General features: G+C 43.8%; 2 protein-coding genes across 2 annotated transcripts in view; one reads left to right on the forward strand and one right to left on the reverse strand.

Annotated features, from left to right (window-relative positions):
• The window catches only part of LOC141193176 (olfactory receptor 8H1-like), a 56,341-nt gene extending 44,994 nt beyond the window's left edge, over positions 1-11,347 (reverse strand). Inside the window, exon 1 of the mRNA XM_073662106.1 lies at positions 11,324-11,347. Within this exon, the coding sequence (XP_073518207.1) occupies positions 11,324-11,347 (24 nt within the window). The remainder of the gene's footprint in view (positions 1-11,323) is intronic.
• Positions 11,348-11,555: 208 nt separating this feature from the next.
• On the forward strand, positions 11,556-15,340 carry LOC141193177 (olfactory receptor 5V1-like). Its single transcript, XM_073662107.1, has 2 exons — positions 11,556-11,642; positions 14,390-15,340. The coding sequence occupies exons 1-2, from the start codon at positions 11,556-11,558 to the stop codon at positions 15,338-15,340; spliced, it is 1,038 nt and encodes a 345-aa protein (XP_073518208.1).
• The last annotated feature ends 2,606 nt before the right edge of the window (positions 15,341-17,946 follow it).

A 17,946-nucleotide genomic window follows, 5' to 3' on the forward strand; every position in this document is an offset into this window, starting at 1 on the left:
CGGCCTGGTCGCAGGGCCGAGTAACCACGGGCGCCGCCGTTCTTACGGTGCCCTTTTCCTTTAGCGTGCCCCAAGCCTGGTCGCAAGGCCTGGTCAACCCGGGCGCCGCTACCACCACAGCGCCCATAACACCTAAAGTACCGCACCTGGGTGAGGACCTGTTCGCCCAGCATACGTGCCCGGATGGGCAGCCCTTCATATGGCCACCGGAGTTTCACCATCCCCGACTCCGGAAAGAAAGACCCCTAGATGAACCCCTGATTCCGGTTCCGAAGCCCGTAAAGAGGACCTCGCCCCCACTGGAGGAGATCCAGTTCGAGTGGGACCCCACCGGAGAAGACCTCATGGGGTTCACTCAGGAGACTCGGGCGGCCGCAGCGGAGCGTGCAGAGTGCTGCCGGCAGCAGCTCGAGGTCTTCGAGAGGGAGCGGAGAGAGAGGCGGGTCCGGGAACAGCAAATGCAGATAAGGAGCGTGGAGCAGAAGAGCCGGACCAGGAGGAAACCCCGTGCAGCTCATGGTCCCCGTGCCACCGGGACTGTGATAAAATTCAATATGCAGCACGGATGGGGCTTTATCAGAGACCATCAGACCCCCGGCGACGTCTTTGTAACCCGCAGAGACGTAGAGAGCCATCTGCCGGAGGGACACAGAGGTCGTGACCTGTATGTAGGGGACGAGGTCACCTTCACCCGGCACAAGTGTGCCAAAGGACCCTACGCCCTCCATGTGCATCGCCTGACGGAGGAGGAGCTGCGGTGTGAGGAGGAGCAAGAGGACCCGGACGGGTCTGAAGAATCTAAAGAAGGAGCAGGAGGACGCCGTCGTTGAAGTACGGTAGAGAGAGACTGTACATAGTTACCCGTCAGGGTATAAGAACTGTTCTAGTTAAAATATAGTCCCCGTTGGGACCAGCAGATTGAACTGAAACCCGTGTGTCCCTATTCCCACTGACCGAGGACTGAGAGCGGTCATTCCTTCCTAATACCTGGCCGAGGACTGAGAGCGGCCATAATTCCCTTGTATATAGTTGCGCTTCCTAAAGCGCCCCCTACCGGTTTTATAGGAAACTGTTTTCTTCCAAGAGAGACTGTCGCACCTTACCCGGTCACAAGTTGCACCGTGGCCGGAGGAACAAGAATGTTTCCAATGAAGAGTTTTATATGAAAAGTTTTATAATATATATATATTGTTTTATATGTTTATGATGTTTATGAAAAAAATTGTATGTTTGGATGTTTTGTATCTTACAGCCCGAGGACGTGCTGTGATTTACCAGGGGGGAATGTAGCACCCTGAGGATTCGGCTGCTACAGGGGTATTGCACCTCAACCCAGAGGTGTGATATTCCACTCCCGGGTAAGGGTGGAGTGTGGAACTGAGCTCAGTTAGCTGCATGCACTACACACATCCCATTTCCGAGGAACAGACCGATGGTACTCCCACTAGAGAAATGTGCAGGTACGACAGTGTCTGTTCCTGGCTGGAGTGGGAGGGGGGTGGAACATCCCAGTAGTGTAGGGGCAGATAGGGGGAGCAGCCTGGGTAAAGCTAGGAGCTCATTGGGTGCTGGTCACCTGAGCTCACACATAGAGGGAGTATATAAGGTGGGCACCATCTTAGGACAGGGTCAGTCTGTGAGACGTCAGTCTGTCAGAGTTTAGTCAGAGGAGCAGAGCAGAGAAGCTCAGCCAGAAGGGCTGACAGGGAGTTGTGGTTCCGGCTGGGCCCAGCTCCAAGGCCAAGAGAGAGAGAGGAGTCAGAAGGACCCAGAGAAAACAAGCAGGAACCCCAAGACCCCAGAATACAAACAACAGGGTGAAGGGTTGGCACCTAGGGTACCGGATCCCAAGCTGGCAGAGAGAAAAGCACACCTTAGCCAGAGACCGGAGGTCGTGGGCAGGATCTGCCACGACCCTCACCAAATCCACCAGGAAGGCAGACCAAGTATAGGGTCAGGGAACCCAGAAGAGGTGTACCCACCAAGAGACCCGAGGGAGCCGGACATAGGTGGATCCCTGGTGAGAACGGCCAGAAGAGAGGGAAAGTCAGACAGGAGCTCAGGACCACGCTCCAGAACTGCCTGGGGGTTAGCCGAGTCCAGGACCTGGTGGACGCAGCACGGCTCGGGTGGTCGCTTCAGGCCAGAGTGACCATAAGAACACCCGTAAGTAAAAACCCCTGAACTGCACAGCCCGACTCTGAGTCTTCTTGCTGATTCATCCTGCACCTTCACAACCACCATCCTCTACATCTGACCCCCTGAGGCTATACCCCTCCCGTTGGGGGTTATACTACCAAAGCTGCACACATACCAACAGCCTCAGTGGACCCTGCTGCAGCGGCAGCCTTTTGACCGCAAATCAACGGGTGGCGTAGTCGACACAAAGAACTCTAATAACATCTGTAGGACTGCCACACACTGAGTTTGACACCCTGGGCACGGACCGGGTCACAGCCACTCGGAGACTACAACCCCCATCTGATCCGGCTCCGGGTATCCCTAACAACATGGCCCAGGGGGCGCGTCACTCGCACACTGATTAGCAGCTGGTATCAGAACAGGATACAGCGCTGGAGCAAAGGGTAGGTGAGTAGAATCCTTTATTTTTTTTATGTGTTCAGCATGATCGGGATGGGATGCTATGCATACCAGGATGGGGATGGGGGTGCTTTGCATTCCAGGATGGGGATGGGGTGCCATGCATAGCAGGATGGGGGTGTCATGCATACCAGGATGGGGGGACATATATACCAGGTTGGGGGTGCCATGTATACCAACATGGTGGTGCTATGCATACCAGGATGGGGATGAGGGTGCCATGTATACCAAGATGGGGGTGCCATGCATACCAGGATGGGGGACCATGTATACCAGGATGGGGGCCATGTATACCAGAATGGGGATGTGGATCACGTGTAACATGAAGGGGGGGCCATATATGCCAGGATGGGGGATATTAGTACAGAATTAGGGGACATTACCCCTATTACAGTGTTGGCAGCAGACCCCTTCCCCCATAACAGTGCATCATGACCACATTTTTTGCTTACATTTTTTTTCTATTTACCTCCTCTAAAACTTAGGTAAGTCTTATGGTCCGGTGCGTCTTATAGTCCAAAAAATACGGTACACTGCACAGTATTACTTCTCCTGTCCTGTACACTGAGTGCAATTCTTATTATCTGTATTATTCTCCTGTTCTGTTGTCGGAGAGACGGCATTGGACTTTAGGAGTCACTATTGGTGGGCTTACTATTTTCTAATTCTGTTGGGCAAATAAAAATAAATCTTGAAAAACCTGTTTAAATGGTTTATCCCAAGTTTAGAAGTTATCCCCCATCTTCTGGATATGGGATAACTTTCCAATCGCTGGGACCTCTCATGAACCGAAGCTCTGAAGAGTACCATGTAAATTGAGCTGTGGTTGATCATACTCACATTCATGTGTGACTCTTCAAATAACTCCTTTAATAGAGTGATGAGGGGCATGACTAAGTAAAGCAGAATTCACTGATCGGGGGCTGAGGGTTGTTATAATTTGTAGGCTGGTGGGTTTTTTTGTGCCACTGCTGGGGGTTTTTTCATCCCAATCCGGACCTGATCTCATCCCTGTATATTAAGTATATAGCAGGACATTCACTGTGTTAACAATTTTCTTTGTTTTTCTTCAGCTGGATTAATTATGTAATTATCATCATTATGTGAAATGACAACTGGGAGCTGAATTTCCACAGAGGCCACGTATTCTACGATAAATATTCACTGTTTCCATGAGCCTTTACTAGATAGGGGTCAGTGTGTGTGAGAGCTGACTGTATAGCGTACATGATGTATTAGGTTATTACATGTAGATAAGTATTAATAGAAAACTGTTATTTTATGTTTCATTTCTTCTAAACTGGTAAGACTTCTGCTAACTCTCTGGTGAGGGTCACATCTTTATATGACATCTATATACTAGATGCTATTTGTAAATGATATGCAATTTCACTTGTCTTTACCAAGAAGAATCATTTCAGAACTTTTTCCACCTTTAATGTCGCCCATAATCTGTATAAATCCACTGAGAAACAAACTGAAATCATTTTGAGGGGGGAAATCAAAATGAAAAAATTAAAATAATGTGGTAGTGTGAACATCCTTTTATAAATTGGGAATGTGGTTGTGTTCAGAATCGGCCAATCGCATTTACACTGATGTTACACAGCAGTCAGTACAACGCTGCAATAATTTACAGTGATTCTGATTAACCCCATATAAAGGTTGGCTGTACCAGTAGAATTTTCTTGACATTTTCTAAGTTGCATTTTACAGCAAAAAGCCATGGTCCATAAACAGCTAACAACACAGCAAATGGATCTGATTGTTGAATATTATCAGTCAAGAAAAGGTTTAAATAATTTGCCAAGGCATGAAATGTATCATGGAACACTGTGAAGACTGTCATCAAAAAGTGGCTTAAATTTGACACAACAGAGACATTACCTAAAACTGGACATCCCTCAATAATTGATGAAAAGACAATATGAAAATTAGTCTGGGAGGTTGCCAGGAGGCCTACAGAAACATTAAAACAGTTGCAGGAATTTCCAGAAAGTACTGTATGTGGAAGTACTGGATGTGTACTGCATGTGACAGCAATCTCCTGTATTCTTCATATGTATAACTTGTGGGTTATGGTGGCAAAGAAAAACATCCATAAAGAAAAACATCCACACCCGGCTATGTTTTGCGAAAACCTACATTAAGTCTGCCAAAAGCATGTGGGAAAACATGTTCGATGAAACCAAAGTTGAACTTTTTGGCCATTATTCCAAATGGTATGTTTAACGCAAAGCCAACACTGTGCATCACCAAAAGAACACCATACCCACAGTGAAGCATGGTGGAGGCAACATTATGCTTTGGGGCTGTTTTGGAACTAGGACTTTAGTGAAGGTGGAGGGAATTGAACAGTTCCAAATATCATTTCAATTTTGCAACAAAACCTTCAGGTCTCTGCTAAAAATCTGAGCATGAGGAAGAGAGGAATTTCACCTTTCAACACAACAACGACCCCAAGCATACCTCCAAATCAACAAAAGAATGGCTTTGCCAGAAGAAGATCAAAGTTATGAAATGGCCCTGCCAGAGCCAAGACCCGAATCCAATTAAAAATCTGTCTTTGCCTTAAAGAGGGTTATGTACACAGGATGTGTCCTCTCAATCTGACAGATTTGGAATGATACTGCAAGGAAGAGTGCGCATGCTGATAGACTCCTAACAAAAAGACTAAATGCTGCCATAAATTCCAAGAGTACTTTAACAAAGTATTAGTTTTAGGGCGTGAATATTTATGCAACCACAATATTTTAGTTCCTTTTCCACCCGAAAATATTTAAGTTTATTTCTCAATTGAATTGTACAAATTATGAAAGACATTACAGGTGGAAAAAGTTCTGAAATTATTCTTCTGTCATGATTTTTTACATGACAAAAACCTGACATTTTAACAGGAGTGTGTAGACTATTTATATCCACTGTATTACTGTTGTGTAATACTGCTTTGCGTGTACCAAAATAATCACATTATCAAAATTGCACTATAATTTACACCACTGTCTGGCGTCAATTATGGTAAATGAGTTGGAGTTGTGCATGTGTCCACCTACTTTCACAAAGCTTCACTTTTAAGAAACGTGCCGTCAGCAGAGGAAGAAAGTTTAAAAAGTTATAAATTCTGGCATATATATTGTGACTTTTTACCAAGAGAAAGTGGAATAAATGAAAATAATAGAGAAAGAGATCCCAATCTATCATCATCTTCGCACCATTTTATCCGAAATAAAAATGGTTCTAATACTGACATTTTTATTTGCGCATTATTCAGTATTTAATTTTCTTTTTTATTTGCTTTTAATTTTCTTTTTTATTTGCTTTTATTTTGCTAAACAATGCGGGTGTGGTTTTCCTGATCCAGATGTTTTTCTCTAATTCATCATTTGTAACTTTTCAAAATGATGCAAATTTTTTCAATCAATTGTACTCAAATACTGTACTGGAGTACAAAATCTGTCTGTTTTAATTTTTTGTGCAGTTGAAAACTAACGTGCACCATTTTAAATGATTGTGCAACTTTTTGCTCTAAAAAGTCACAAAAAAAACTAAAAGACAGAAAAAAAACATCTTTGATTTTGTGCAAAATTCATGACCCACATGCTTCGTGTTGTAGAATTTGGTCCAAAAATCAGCAACAAATTACATCATTTAAAAGCACCGCAAATGATGTATTGGGGCTAGAGACTTAGATATATTGGGTTATTGCTTACCTCATTTTCATGTCTTTTTTTTTAGGTTCCTTCACGTGCTATTTAACCTAAGGTAATATACATCAATCTCTTCTTTTTACACAAAAAGTAGAGAATGTGGCATGCAACAATGTATCAGATAATGCAAGAAATCTATCTATCTTCTATCTATTATTCTATCTACTGAATCTGTCTGTTATCTATCTGTATATTAAGGGACTAATTCATGAAGATTGGCATTTAGTACGCCAGTCTTAAAGAAGTGGGTGCTGGAGGAAGATGTGCTGAGACGTGTGCCATTAAGAGATGTTTGCCTCTTTAATGAATTTGACGCATCAGAGGTTGGAGTACATTGTTATTGTAGCTTCAGCCACTTTCTGGCAATTAACAAGTAGCAATTAAAAGCGCAAAACTCATAATCAACAGAGCAAGTCTTATATCACACCAGCAGTGTCATAATTGGCAAATGGTAGGTGTGTGCCCTGCTATTGATTTTGCAATCAGGTGAAGGCATTTTAACCACTTAGTGACTGGGCCCATTTTGACCTTAATGACCGGGTCAAATTTTTGAATTCTGACCAGTGTCACTTCATGTGGTAATAACTCTGGAACGCTTCAACGCTGGTTCTGAGACATATTGTGCTACATGATAGTAGTAAAAATTTGTTTGATACGACTTGCGTTTATTTGTGAAAATATCGGAAATGTGGCAAAAATGTTGAAAATTTCACAATTTTCAAACTCTGAATTCTTATGCCCTCCTTAAACCAGAGTTATGACACACAAAATAACTAATAAATAACTTTTCCCATATATCTAGTTTACACAAGCACAATTTTTGAAACATAATTTTTTTTGTTAGAAAGTTATAACGGTTAAAAGTTGACCAGCAGTTCCTAATTTTTCCTAGAAAATTTACAAAACCATTTTTTAGGGACCACATCATATTTGAAGTGACTTTGAAGGGCCTATACAGTGGTGGCCAAAAGTATTGCTACACCTGCAATTCTGTCAGATAATACTCAGTTTCTTCCTGAAAATGATTGCAATCACAAATTCTTTGGTATTATTCTCTTCATTTAATTTGCTTGCAAGGAAAAAAACACAAAAGAGAATGAAGCAAAAATCAAATCATTGATCATTTCACAAAACTCCAAAAATGGGACAGACAAAAGTATTGGCACCCTCAGCCTAATACTTGGTTGCACAACCTTTAGCCAAAATAACTGCGAACAACCGCTTCCGGTAACCATCAATGAGTTTCTTACAATGCTCTGCTGGAATTGTAGACCATTCTTCTTTGGCAAACTGCTGCAGGTCCCTGATATTTGAAGGGTGCCTTCTCCAAACTGCCATTTTGAGAACTCTCCACAGGTGTTCTATGGGATTCTGGTCTGGACTCATTGCTGGCCACCTTAGAAGTCTTCAGTGCTTTCTCTCAAACCATTTTATAGTACTTTTGGAAGTGTGTTTTGGGTCATTGTCCTGCTGGAAGACCCATGACCTCTGAGGGAGACCCAGCTTTCTCACACTGGGCCCTACATTATGCTGCAAAATTTGTTGGTAGTCTTCAGACTTCATAATGCCATGCACACGGTCAAGCAGTCCAGTGCCAGAGGCAGCAAAGCAACCCCAAAACATCAGGGAACCTCCGCCATGTTTGACTGTAGGGACCGTGTTCTTTTCTTTGAATGCCTCTTTTTTTCCCTGTACACTCTATGTTGATGCTTTTTCCCAAAAAGCTCTACTTTTGTCTCATCTGACCAGAGAACATTCTTCCAAAACGTTTTAGGCTTTCTCAGGTAAGTTTTGGCAAACTCCAGCCTGGCTTTTTTATGTCTCGGGGTAAGAAGTGGGGTCTTCCTGGGAATCCTACCATACATTCCCTTTTCATTCAGACGCCGACGGATAGTACGGGTTGACACTGTTGTACTCTCGGACTGCAGGGCAGCTTGTACTTGTTTGGATGTTAGTCGAGGTTCTTTATCCACCATCCGCACAATCTTGCGTTGAAATCTCTCGTCAATTTTTCTTTTCCGTCCACATCTAGGTAGGTTAGCCACAGTGCCATGGGCTTTAAACTTCTTTATGACACTGCGCACGGAAGACACAGGAACATTCAGGTCTTTGGAGATGGACTTGTAGCCTTGAGATTGCTCATGCTTCCTCACAATTTGGTTTCTCAAGTCCTCAGACAGTTCTTTGGTCTTCTTTCTTTTCTCCATGCTCAATGTGGTACACAGAAGGACACAGGACAGAGGTTGAGTCAACTTTAATCCATGTTAACTGGCTGCAAGTGTGATTTAGTTATTGCCAACACCTGTTAGGTGCCACAGTCAAGTTACAGGTGCTGTTAATTACACGAATTAGAGAAGGATCACATGATTTTTCAAACAGTGCCAATACTTTTGTCCACACCCTTTTTTAGGTTTGGTGTGGAATTGTATCCAATTTGGCTTTAGGACAATTCTTTTTGTGTTTTTTCATTGAAGACAAATTAAATGAAGATAATAATACCAAAGAATTTGTGATTGCAATCATTTTCAGGAAGAAACTGAGTATTATCTGACAGAATTGCAGGGGTGCCAATACTTTTGGCCACCACTGTATGACAGAAAAACTCAAAAGTGACACTATTCTAAAAGCTGCACCCCTCAAGGTGCTCAAAACAACATTCAAGAAGTTTATTAACCCTTCACACACAGAAGGGACCGGATGGGAAAGAGCGCTACTTGGCTTTTAGAACGCAGATTTCTTTTTAATAGATTGTGTGCTCCATTAGCCGAGCACCTGAGGTGCCAGAACAGAAGAAACCCCCCCCAGGTGACCCCATACTGGAAATTCCACTGCCCAAGGAATTCATCTAGTGGTGTAGTGAGTATTTTGAACCCATAGGTGCCTCGCAGAATTTTATAAGATTGAGACAGGGAAATGTGACATTTTAGTGGTAAAAATGTAATTATTGTATTTGCTGCAAATTTTTCAGATACACAAGGGTTACTAGGTGAAATTGGACCCCATAATTTATTGCTCAATTTCTCCCGAACTTTTCCAGAGTCTTTGTTCTACCAGTAACTTGGGACCCCCTATAGTTCCAGTGACAGATGACAGATCTCACAGGCCACCTCACCCTGGGATCATCACATGATCTCAGGGTACCATGGTAACGGCCAGGACCCGCAATTCTCATCGCGGGGATCCGATGATTACTAAGGGGGTCTTGTGACCCTCTTGTAGCAACCTAAATACCTGTATTTAAGGGGTTAATCGGCCCCGATCGACATCGAAACTGAGCTGACACCCGCAGGAATTTCCACCACCGGGTGGGGCTATTCCTGGTCGCGGTTTTAAACGGCGATGAGGGAATAAGGCCCCTTAACGATCGCCGTTTTAATGCATATCTGTGGTCGTTAAGGGGTTAAAAGGGTATTCCCAGAATTAAACGTTATTCCATATCCATATAGGATAAAAGATAAATTTTTGATCACTAGGGGTCCGATCACTGTGAATTCTAGAGATCACAGTGGTTAAACCCCCAAAGATCAGCAATGTATCCCCTATCTTATGGATAAGAAATGATGTTCTATTCAGGGAAAAGCCATTTAAGTTACATGTCTTAGGCATGCATTGCAAACATGAATGCCCTTAATGGTAAAAATATGAGGCAAAAAGCTGACAGTGAAGAGAAGTATGAAAAATGCAGTCCAATCTGCAGGCATCATGAAAACGCAGTCCAATCCACAGGCACCATGTTATAAAGCAGGGAGAGCAGAGTGGATTGATATATAGTTTTGTGAGAAAAGATTCAGTATATCAGTTTTCATAATTTAATCCTTTGCCCTTTCTGGGATCCTTGGTCCAGTGGGCAGTCCTATCAGTGATTGACAGCTTTATTTGTATAAATGTGCATGCAGACATAGCTATCAATCACTAATAGGACCGCCCACTGGGCCAGAAATCCTAGAAAGAGTGGAGGTTTAAATGATGAAAGCACAAGTTATGCTGAATCTTTTCTCCTATAATTATATATCAATCTACTCATTTACCCCTGATTTACAACATGGTGCCAGCAAATTGGACGGCATTTTCATGGTGACAGGCTGCCTTTATAACTTGTCAAAAAATTGGTCTATGGTAACAACTAGAGTTGGTCCAAATCGATTTGCACAACCCAATCCATCAGCCATGTCAGTAATCTGTGGCCACTGGACAGGAGCAGTGAGAGTCTCCTCTTACCAATGAGCATCAGTAACTCTTTTCTTGAATAGATGGACTTGAGCAAAGTCACATGATTAAGTTGTACCACGCCGGCTAATCAAAAGAAGATACGTCAGGTAGGAGGCTGTTCCAAGGGCTACCATCCAGTGGGCACAGATTACTCGCACAGCCAATGGACCAGATCCTTGGAATCTTTATGCACCAGCTCTAGTAACAACCTAAAAGCCTGAGGCCAAAGTGTCCTTGTTCATATTTAAACCTCTTTTGCCAAGGCTGTAAGAGTAATCAGTAATCCAATCACCCTTCTCCCGATAACCCAAAAATAAATTTGTTCACATGTAGTAGACCCAGGACAGAAAGCAATGTAGCCTCCCCAGTACCCTCCCCCTCCTCCCTTAGCAGTTTTCAACAATTTTTGTTATTTCAGCCCATATAACAGAACTACATAGTGCCAAAATAGCATTGCCAAAATATTTAGAATTCAAATAATCAACCTTCAAAAATCAATTAATATTACATCTGTCTCCTCCGTGGCTCCCATCCTCATGGGGCTCCTAGGAAATGGGAGCCCCAGGCATATACCTAGTTTGCCACCACTTAAAGCCAGCCACTGGCCACATGTATGGCAACTGTACACAAATGTTCTTGTGAATCAGATTCTATGACTGTATTAATGGTATATATTTCATTCATCTGCTGCATTTATCCCTTTAAAGTTTTCACCCTCCCCTCCATCTTTGCAATCCTATATTAATGGTATATATTTCAAATATCTACTTACTGAGTTTGTTCCTTATGCTGTAAGGTCATCTCACTTGCTCAAAGAGTTTATGTTCCATGTTGGTCTGCAAGTTTGTTTGTTTTTCTTTGCAGTTTATTACCTCCTGCTATCTTAAGTTAGTTGATTGATTGTTAACCAGTTAACCAGTTAAATTAGTGATAGATCTAAGCACAAACTTCCCTACATATTTAGACTTAGCCAAGGGAAGGTGCTTACGCAGATTTTATCCTAATGTCATATTTTTCAAAGTGCCGGGGCAGTTAAACATGGCAGTTGATCAGGAGACAGGTAAGCCATGCAAGACATTCAAAGAAACTTGTTTCCAGTTATTTGCATTGCTAAAAGTATTCACGGTATGTATTTGTATCATTTGCTGCTGCAATCACTTACATATACACTTTATGCACATTATAATAGTAAGTTTACCTCCTCCCCTGGTACACTCAGAAACCCTGTGAATTTCATTAATGTTCATTGCATGCCTTCTGTATCTTTTTACTGTGCCCTCTGGACCTTATGGTCAGCATGTAACAAACTCTCCTACCTTCATGACTTTTTCCTTTCCAGTTGCGTTAACCTTCTGGCTTTTACTGAAACCTGGAACCCACCCGCAGTCAGACACAACCGCAGCTGCTGCTCTCTCATATGGTGGCCTACATTTTTCACATACACGCAGACCTGAAATTGTTATTCTTATTATTATTATAGCGCCATTTATTCCATGGCACTTCACATTTGAGAAAGGGGTATACATAGCAAAAACAATTACAATAATCTTGAACAAAACGTGACAGCGACTCCTACTCCTCCACCATGCTTTCCCAGTGGAGCAGGGAGTGTAGGAAAGGTGGAATCCACCATACGAAAGTGCAGCAGGAGAGGCCGTATCGGAGGGGGTGAGCCAGGTTTCAATGATGTACTTTCAGAAATGTACTTTTCAGGTTATCCCCCCAATACCCTCACGTATCTTCCCTTCTTTAGAGGTCCATGATGTCAGACTCTACCAGCCCTTCTCCCTGTGAGTGGCGGTTGTTTATTACCCTCCATGCCCCTCCCGTGAGTTCCTAGATCAATTTTCCACCTGGGTTACTCAGTTTCTATCCTGTAATATCCCCACTCTCTTTATGTGGGACTTTAATATCCCCATTTGTGATCCCTTCTCCCCATCTGACACTCACCTTTTATCTCTAACCTCCTCCTTTGGCCTTTCACAGCTTACTAACTCTTCCATGAAAATGTGAATGCGCTGGACCTTCTCCCGACTCTGCTCATTGTATGATTTTACTAACTCCCCTCTCCCATTCTATGACCACAACCTTCTTTCATTCTCTGCCAAGAACTGTCACCCCGCTCAGGACACCCCACTTACCACTTATAGAAATATATGTGTGATTAATACTCAGAAACTTATGAAGAATTTAAAGTCATCATTGGCCCCAATCTCCTCTCTCTCATGTCCAGACTCTATACTGAAATATTATAATGAAACATTTCAAAATGCCCTGAATGAAGCTGCACCTCCTACATTTAGAACAAGTTGGCACAGACAGCAACAACCCTGGCACATGCTGCTAACATGTTTTCTCCAGCAGTGCTCCGAATGTCTGTGGAGAGAATCCAATCTGGCCAAAGATTTCATCCATTATAAGTTCATGCTTAAAACATACAACATGTGAAAGTTTGGCCACCCCCGGTCAAAATTATTGTTATTGTAAACAGTTAAGCAAGTTGAAGATGAAATGCTCTCTAAAAGGGCTAAAGTTAAAGATTACATATTTCCTTTGTATTTTAGGCAAAAAAATATATATTTTCATCTTTTACATTTTAAAAATTGCAAAAACACGAGAACAACAAACTTTTAGACGCTACTTATCACAGCACTATCCAACAATCCTAAACGACTCTTTGACACATTTCATTCTCTCTTCAATCAGAGTGCAGGTTCCCACCACTGACCTCAGCACTGACAACCTGGCCAATTATTTAAAAGAAAAAATTGACCAGATCTGACAGAAAATTTTCTCCCAGTCCCCTAACATCATGCATTGTCCTCCCTAACGCACTGCATCTAGCTCACTATAGGTCTTTGAACTGGTCGCGAAAGAAGTGACCAGGCTCCTTGCATCTTCTCACTCTACTGACTGCACCAGTGACCCTATTCCCTCACATCTCCTGCAGTCCCTCTCCCCGGCTGTCTCTCTCTTTTCTGGTATCTTTCCCTCCTCATTGAAAAACACCAGTAAACATTCATTACTTAAAAAAACATGTCTCAAACAGAACTGTGCTGCTAACTACAGACCTGTGTCTAATCTTCCCTTCATCTCTATGGGGTCACTTTGGGGGTGTTTCTGCTGTTTTGGTGCTTGGTCCACTCCCGTCTAATCCGTTATCTCTCAGATAATTCTCTTCTTGACCCTTTACAATCTGGTTTCCGCTCTTTACACTCTACTGAAACTTCCCTTGCTAAAGTCTCTGATGATCTACTGACAGCTAAATCTAATGGTCACTACTCCCTGCTGATTCTCCTGGATCTCTCTGCAGCTTTTAACACTGTGGATCACCAGCTCTTCTTCACTATGCTCTGTTCTCGGCTCTCACTATGCTGCACCAATTCTTTGGAATGCATTGCCCAGGACAATTTAATTCATTGCCAATACCCACAGTTTTAAGCATTGCCTAAAAATGCATTTCCTTAGACTGGCCTCTCACCTCACCTTACTTATCTAACTATCCCCCTTTTGCCCATACAAAATGTTCTTCAAAATCAGGACCCTCGTAGCATCTGTTCACACACCCTCAATGCACTTAATAGCCTTCTGTGTCTGTACTTGTACACATTCTAGCTGGTGACTGGTTCATGCAGCATTATGTGAATACCCTTTTTATTACTGTATATTGGTGGCTGTACCATACAATAGAAGCAATTTTTACCATTTATATTTGTGTCTCCCCCATTTCCTCTCACTTCTTTTGGTGTTTGTTGAGTTATGTGTTATTCTATAATGTCTTTATTGTTTGGACAAGTCCACTATAAAATGGAAAGTGCTGAGGAATATGAAATAAAAATTATTATTATGCTATTATTATGATTCTATTTCAGATGCTATTGATTGACCTTCAACATCAGAATTACACCTCACTGGAAAACTTTTTGCTTCTTACTTTTTCTGACGGTTGGTTCTTTGTGACCATTTTATTTTTTGTCATCTATTGCACAATCCTGTTTGGAAATTTCTGCATTTTCACCATCATTAGACTTGAGAGCCATCTTCACACTCCCATGTACTTTTTCCTAAGTAACCTCTCCTTGCTGGACATCCTTTATTCCTCATCCACACTTCCATTGGTGTTATTTAACTGCGTAACTAGCAACAGAATAATTTCCTTTAGAAAATGTATCTTTCAGTTATATTTATTTGTATCACTCGGAGGGGCGGAGTGTATATTGCTGGCCATAATGGCATACGACCGTTTTGTTGCAATATGCAACCCGTTCCATTATCCAGTTGTGATGAATGGTAGGCTTTGTGCTAGTCTCGCTGCAGCATCATGGTTAAGTGGGTTCCTCAACTCTATTCTTCACACAGTCATGACCGCCAATCTCTCATTTTGTAAATCACAGCAGATCATCAACCATTTCTACTGCGATGTACCTCCACTCATACAGGCATCCTGTAATCCCACCAAAACCAGTAAAATCTTGTTGTACATTGTAAGTATATTTTTAGGTTTCACCCCTTTTCTCTACATTGTCATCTCTTACATACACATCATCTCCACCATTTTGAAGATAAAGTCTTCTGAAGGTCGATGGAAAGCATTTTCAACCTGTTCGTCTCATCTTATTGTGGTGACCATGTTCTATGGAACAGCTAACTTCAACTATATAGGACCTTCAGGATACTCCTTGGAGTTGGAGCATTTAGCCTCTTTCTTATACAGTCTTTTGACTCCTCTTGTTAATCCAATTATCTACTGCTTTAGGAACAAAGAAGTGAAGGGAGCCTTGCAGAAACATCTCAGGCGTTCTTACTTTAAGACATATAGATAATTGATTTTGCCTTGACATAGTCTCATGGATTATTTATTAATTGTCACTTATCGGCACCCATGTTGAGGAAAACCATTATAAAATCTAATTAAAGTATGCCCCCTGAATACTTGGTGCTGCGTTTCATATATGTTAGTGACGCGCCCCCTGGGACGTGTATGTGTGGGGATACCCGGAACCGGACCCGTTGCGGATGCTGGGGGCTGTAGTCCTTGCGTGGCGGGGACCCGGTCCCGTGGCTCAGGGTGGTCAACCCAAATGGCGGTCAATTTAGGGTTTTGTAAGTAAATGTCCGACTACGCCACCCGTGGATTGCGGTCAGAGTGAACCGCCGCTGCAGAGCAGACCGCTGAGGCTGGTGTTGTGGGTGCAGCAGAGGTAGTTTAACTCCCCACGGGAGGAGTATAGCCTCAGGGCAGTAAATAGGGATATTGGTGGTGATGGTGCGCGGGAGCAGCAGTAACCACACTGAGTCTGTCATACAATTCAGGGTCTTTACTGTTGGCAGTATTAAGGGGCCTGTCCGGAATACAGGTTAACAATGGAGGCCTGGTCAGTCTGAGAGCAACTGGGAAATCCTGCTGGTCAGGGGGAGTTTGTAGGCCTACCGTGCTGACTTCACTCTTTCTTGGCTATCCCGCTGTAGTGTAGTGGTAGCCCACGTCTCTGAGTGTACCGTCTTGTTCTCACCCGTATGACTATCGACTCGGGCCTTCCGTACTTCTCACCCCTCCAGGGCAGTAGTGGTCCCTCTCGTGTGGCTGAGCCTCCAGGCTTCCTTGGGCCAGAGGACTTGAAGTCCCCTGCGTGGTGGTTTTCTGCTGCTGGGCTTATAACCCTCACAGCCTCGGACTCCAGTGTCCGGCTTTGTAAGTCTCTGGCCAGGACGAACTCTGCTAGTTCCCCTCCTGGCCTCGTGTTCCTCCTCTGCCTACAGGGACTCCTCAGCCTGCTGCTGACCTGTCCCTATCTGCAACTTGTCTGGAACTTGTCTCTGGCTGGTCTCTCTAACCCCGCCCTAGATCCAGTTTATAAAGGGCAGGTTTCTCCCCTCCCTGGACTGAGGCAGGAGGTGCTGCATGCTAATTGTCCCCAACCAGGGAACCTCCCACCTGCTCTCAGACATGACATTGCTCCCACTGTGGCGACCAGACCTGGGGTGCCACATTCTCCCCTAGTGAATTTTAGTACTCCGGGACTAAACACATTTTGCAAAACATAACATGGTATAAACAAACAACATATATACAAGAAGTTTAGTCTTTTTTAGGTCGCGGCGCTCCCGTCACCAGGTCTCCTTGTCACCCAAGATGCACTTTGAGGGACCCATCCCAAACCCTCCAAGTAGGCCCTGGGGTGACTACACGGCATAGATGATCCGGCATTGGACCACGTATTCAGCCACCTCCACGGGTTTTGTGTTCTGTGGTCGTCTTCAAAAGACGGCACCTTACCAGGTGCAACTATGTACCAGGTACAGTTCCGGTTATTCATTGTCCATAACCTGTCAGTCCATGAACCCTGTCGGGTAACTAAAAAAAGATAATTAGTAACCAGGTAACACAGACATTAAACATTTTCAACTTTTGCAATATCCAGGTAGATATATTACATTTTAAATTCTCCAGCGAGCAGGTATTTGACCCCTAGTGCTCCTGGTGGATCTACTTAACCCACTGTCTGGTGGTACTCTGTTCGTGTCCCCTGTTTCCATCCCCTGTGTACTGGGTGTACTCGTGTCTGCACTAGAGGTGTTTGCAGATGTTACGGGTAGGTTGGGCAGCTTTCGGCGTACTCTTTGGCTCACCACGGGCATGGCAGGTTCACTACTAACAGAGGGTTGATTCTCCTGAGCTGCCGGTATGTACTCTTCTGCCTCTGGAGCCACTTGGTCTTCCAACACTACTTGCTCTTCTGCAGGCCCTTGAGGGGCTGGCTGGAGGAAGGTAAGGACGGGTACCACTATAGCATTGTTGATTTGTGTCCAGGAGCGGGGAAATTCCCCGAGCACTGTGCTGACCATTTCTTCCCTTTCCTCTGCGGGTTGAGGACTATCTTAGTCTTCATCAGCTCTTTGCAGCTGCTCGGGACACTTTTTCAGGTGGTCTCTGGAGACAGTGGCTGTGGTCTCTCCTCCATCCTTACTGATAATACACACTTAATGGCTTGAGGGCAGTACGGTGTACGGGTCTTTCTCCCACTGGTCATCCAACTTGTGGAGCCGTCTCTTTCTCTTCAAGACCTGCTCTCCAGGTGCCAGGGGAGCAGCAGGAGCATGCTGGTTGTAATTCCTCTCTTGCCTCTCTCTCGCCTGAGACAGACTTTGCTCCACACTCTCCTGTACTTTCCGGTACTGCTGCTGTCGTTCTGTGTCCCACTCTGCTTCTGGTGAGGTGCCCTCGGGTGTCAGGACTCCCATCTCCAGGTCAATTGGCAGCTTACCAGGTCTTGCTCTCATTAGGTAAGCCGGGGTGCAGTTAGTAGAACCCACTGGGATATGGTTATACAAGTCCACCAGATCCGGCAGTTTCTCAGGCCACAGGCTGCGTTCCTCCAGGGGCAACGTCTTGAGCAGGTCTATCACTACCGGTTCATTTTCTCACACA

This window comes from Phyllobates terribilis, unplaced genomic scaffold, assembly GCF_046119375.1.
Source record: "Phyllobates terribilis strain yellow unplaced genomic scaffold, ASM4611937v1 Scaffold_65__1_contigs__length_7625178, whole genome shotgun sequence".
Lineage (NCBI taxonomy): Eukaryota > Metazoa > Chordata > Amphibia > Anura > Dendrobatidae > Phyllobates > Phyllobates terribilis.

Excerpts from the sequence above, each read along its gene's own strand:
- LOC141193177 (XM_073662107.1), top strand. The coding sequence starts at position 11,556 with ATGGCAGTTGATCAGGAGACAGGTAAGCCATGCAAGACATTCAAAGAA. Across the intron at positions 11,643-14,389 it reads CATTGCTAAAAGTATTCACG|ATGCTATTGATTGACCTTCA; the intron begins GTATGTATTTGT and ends ATTCTATTTCAG.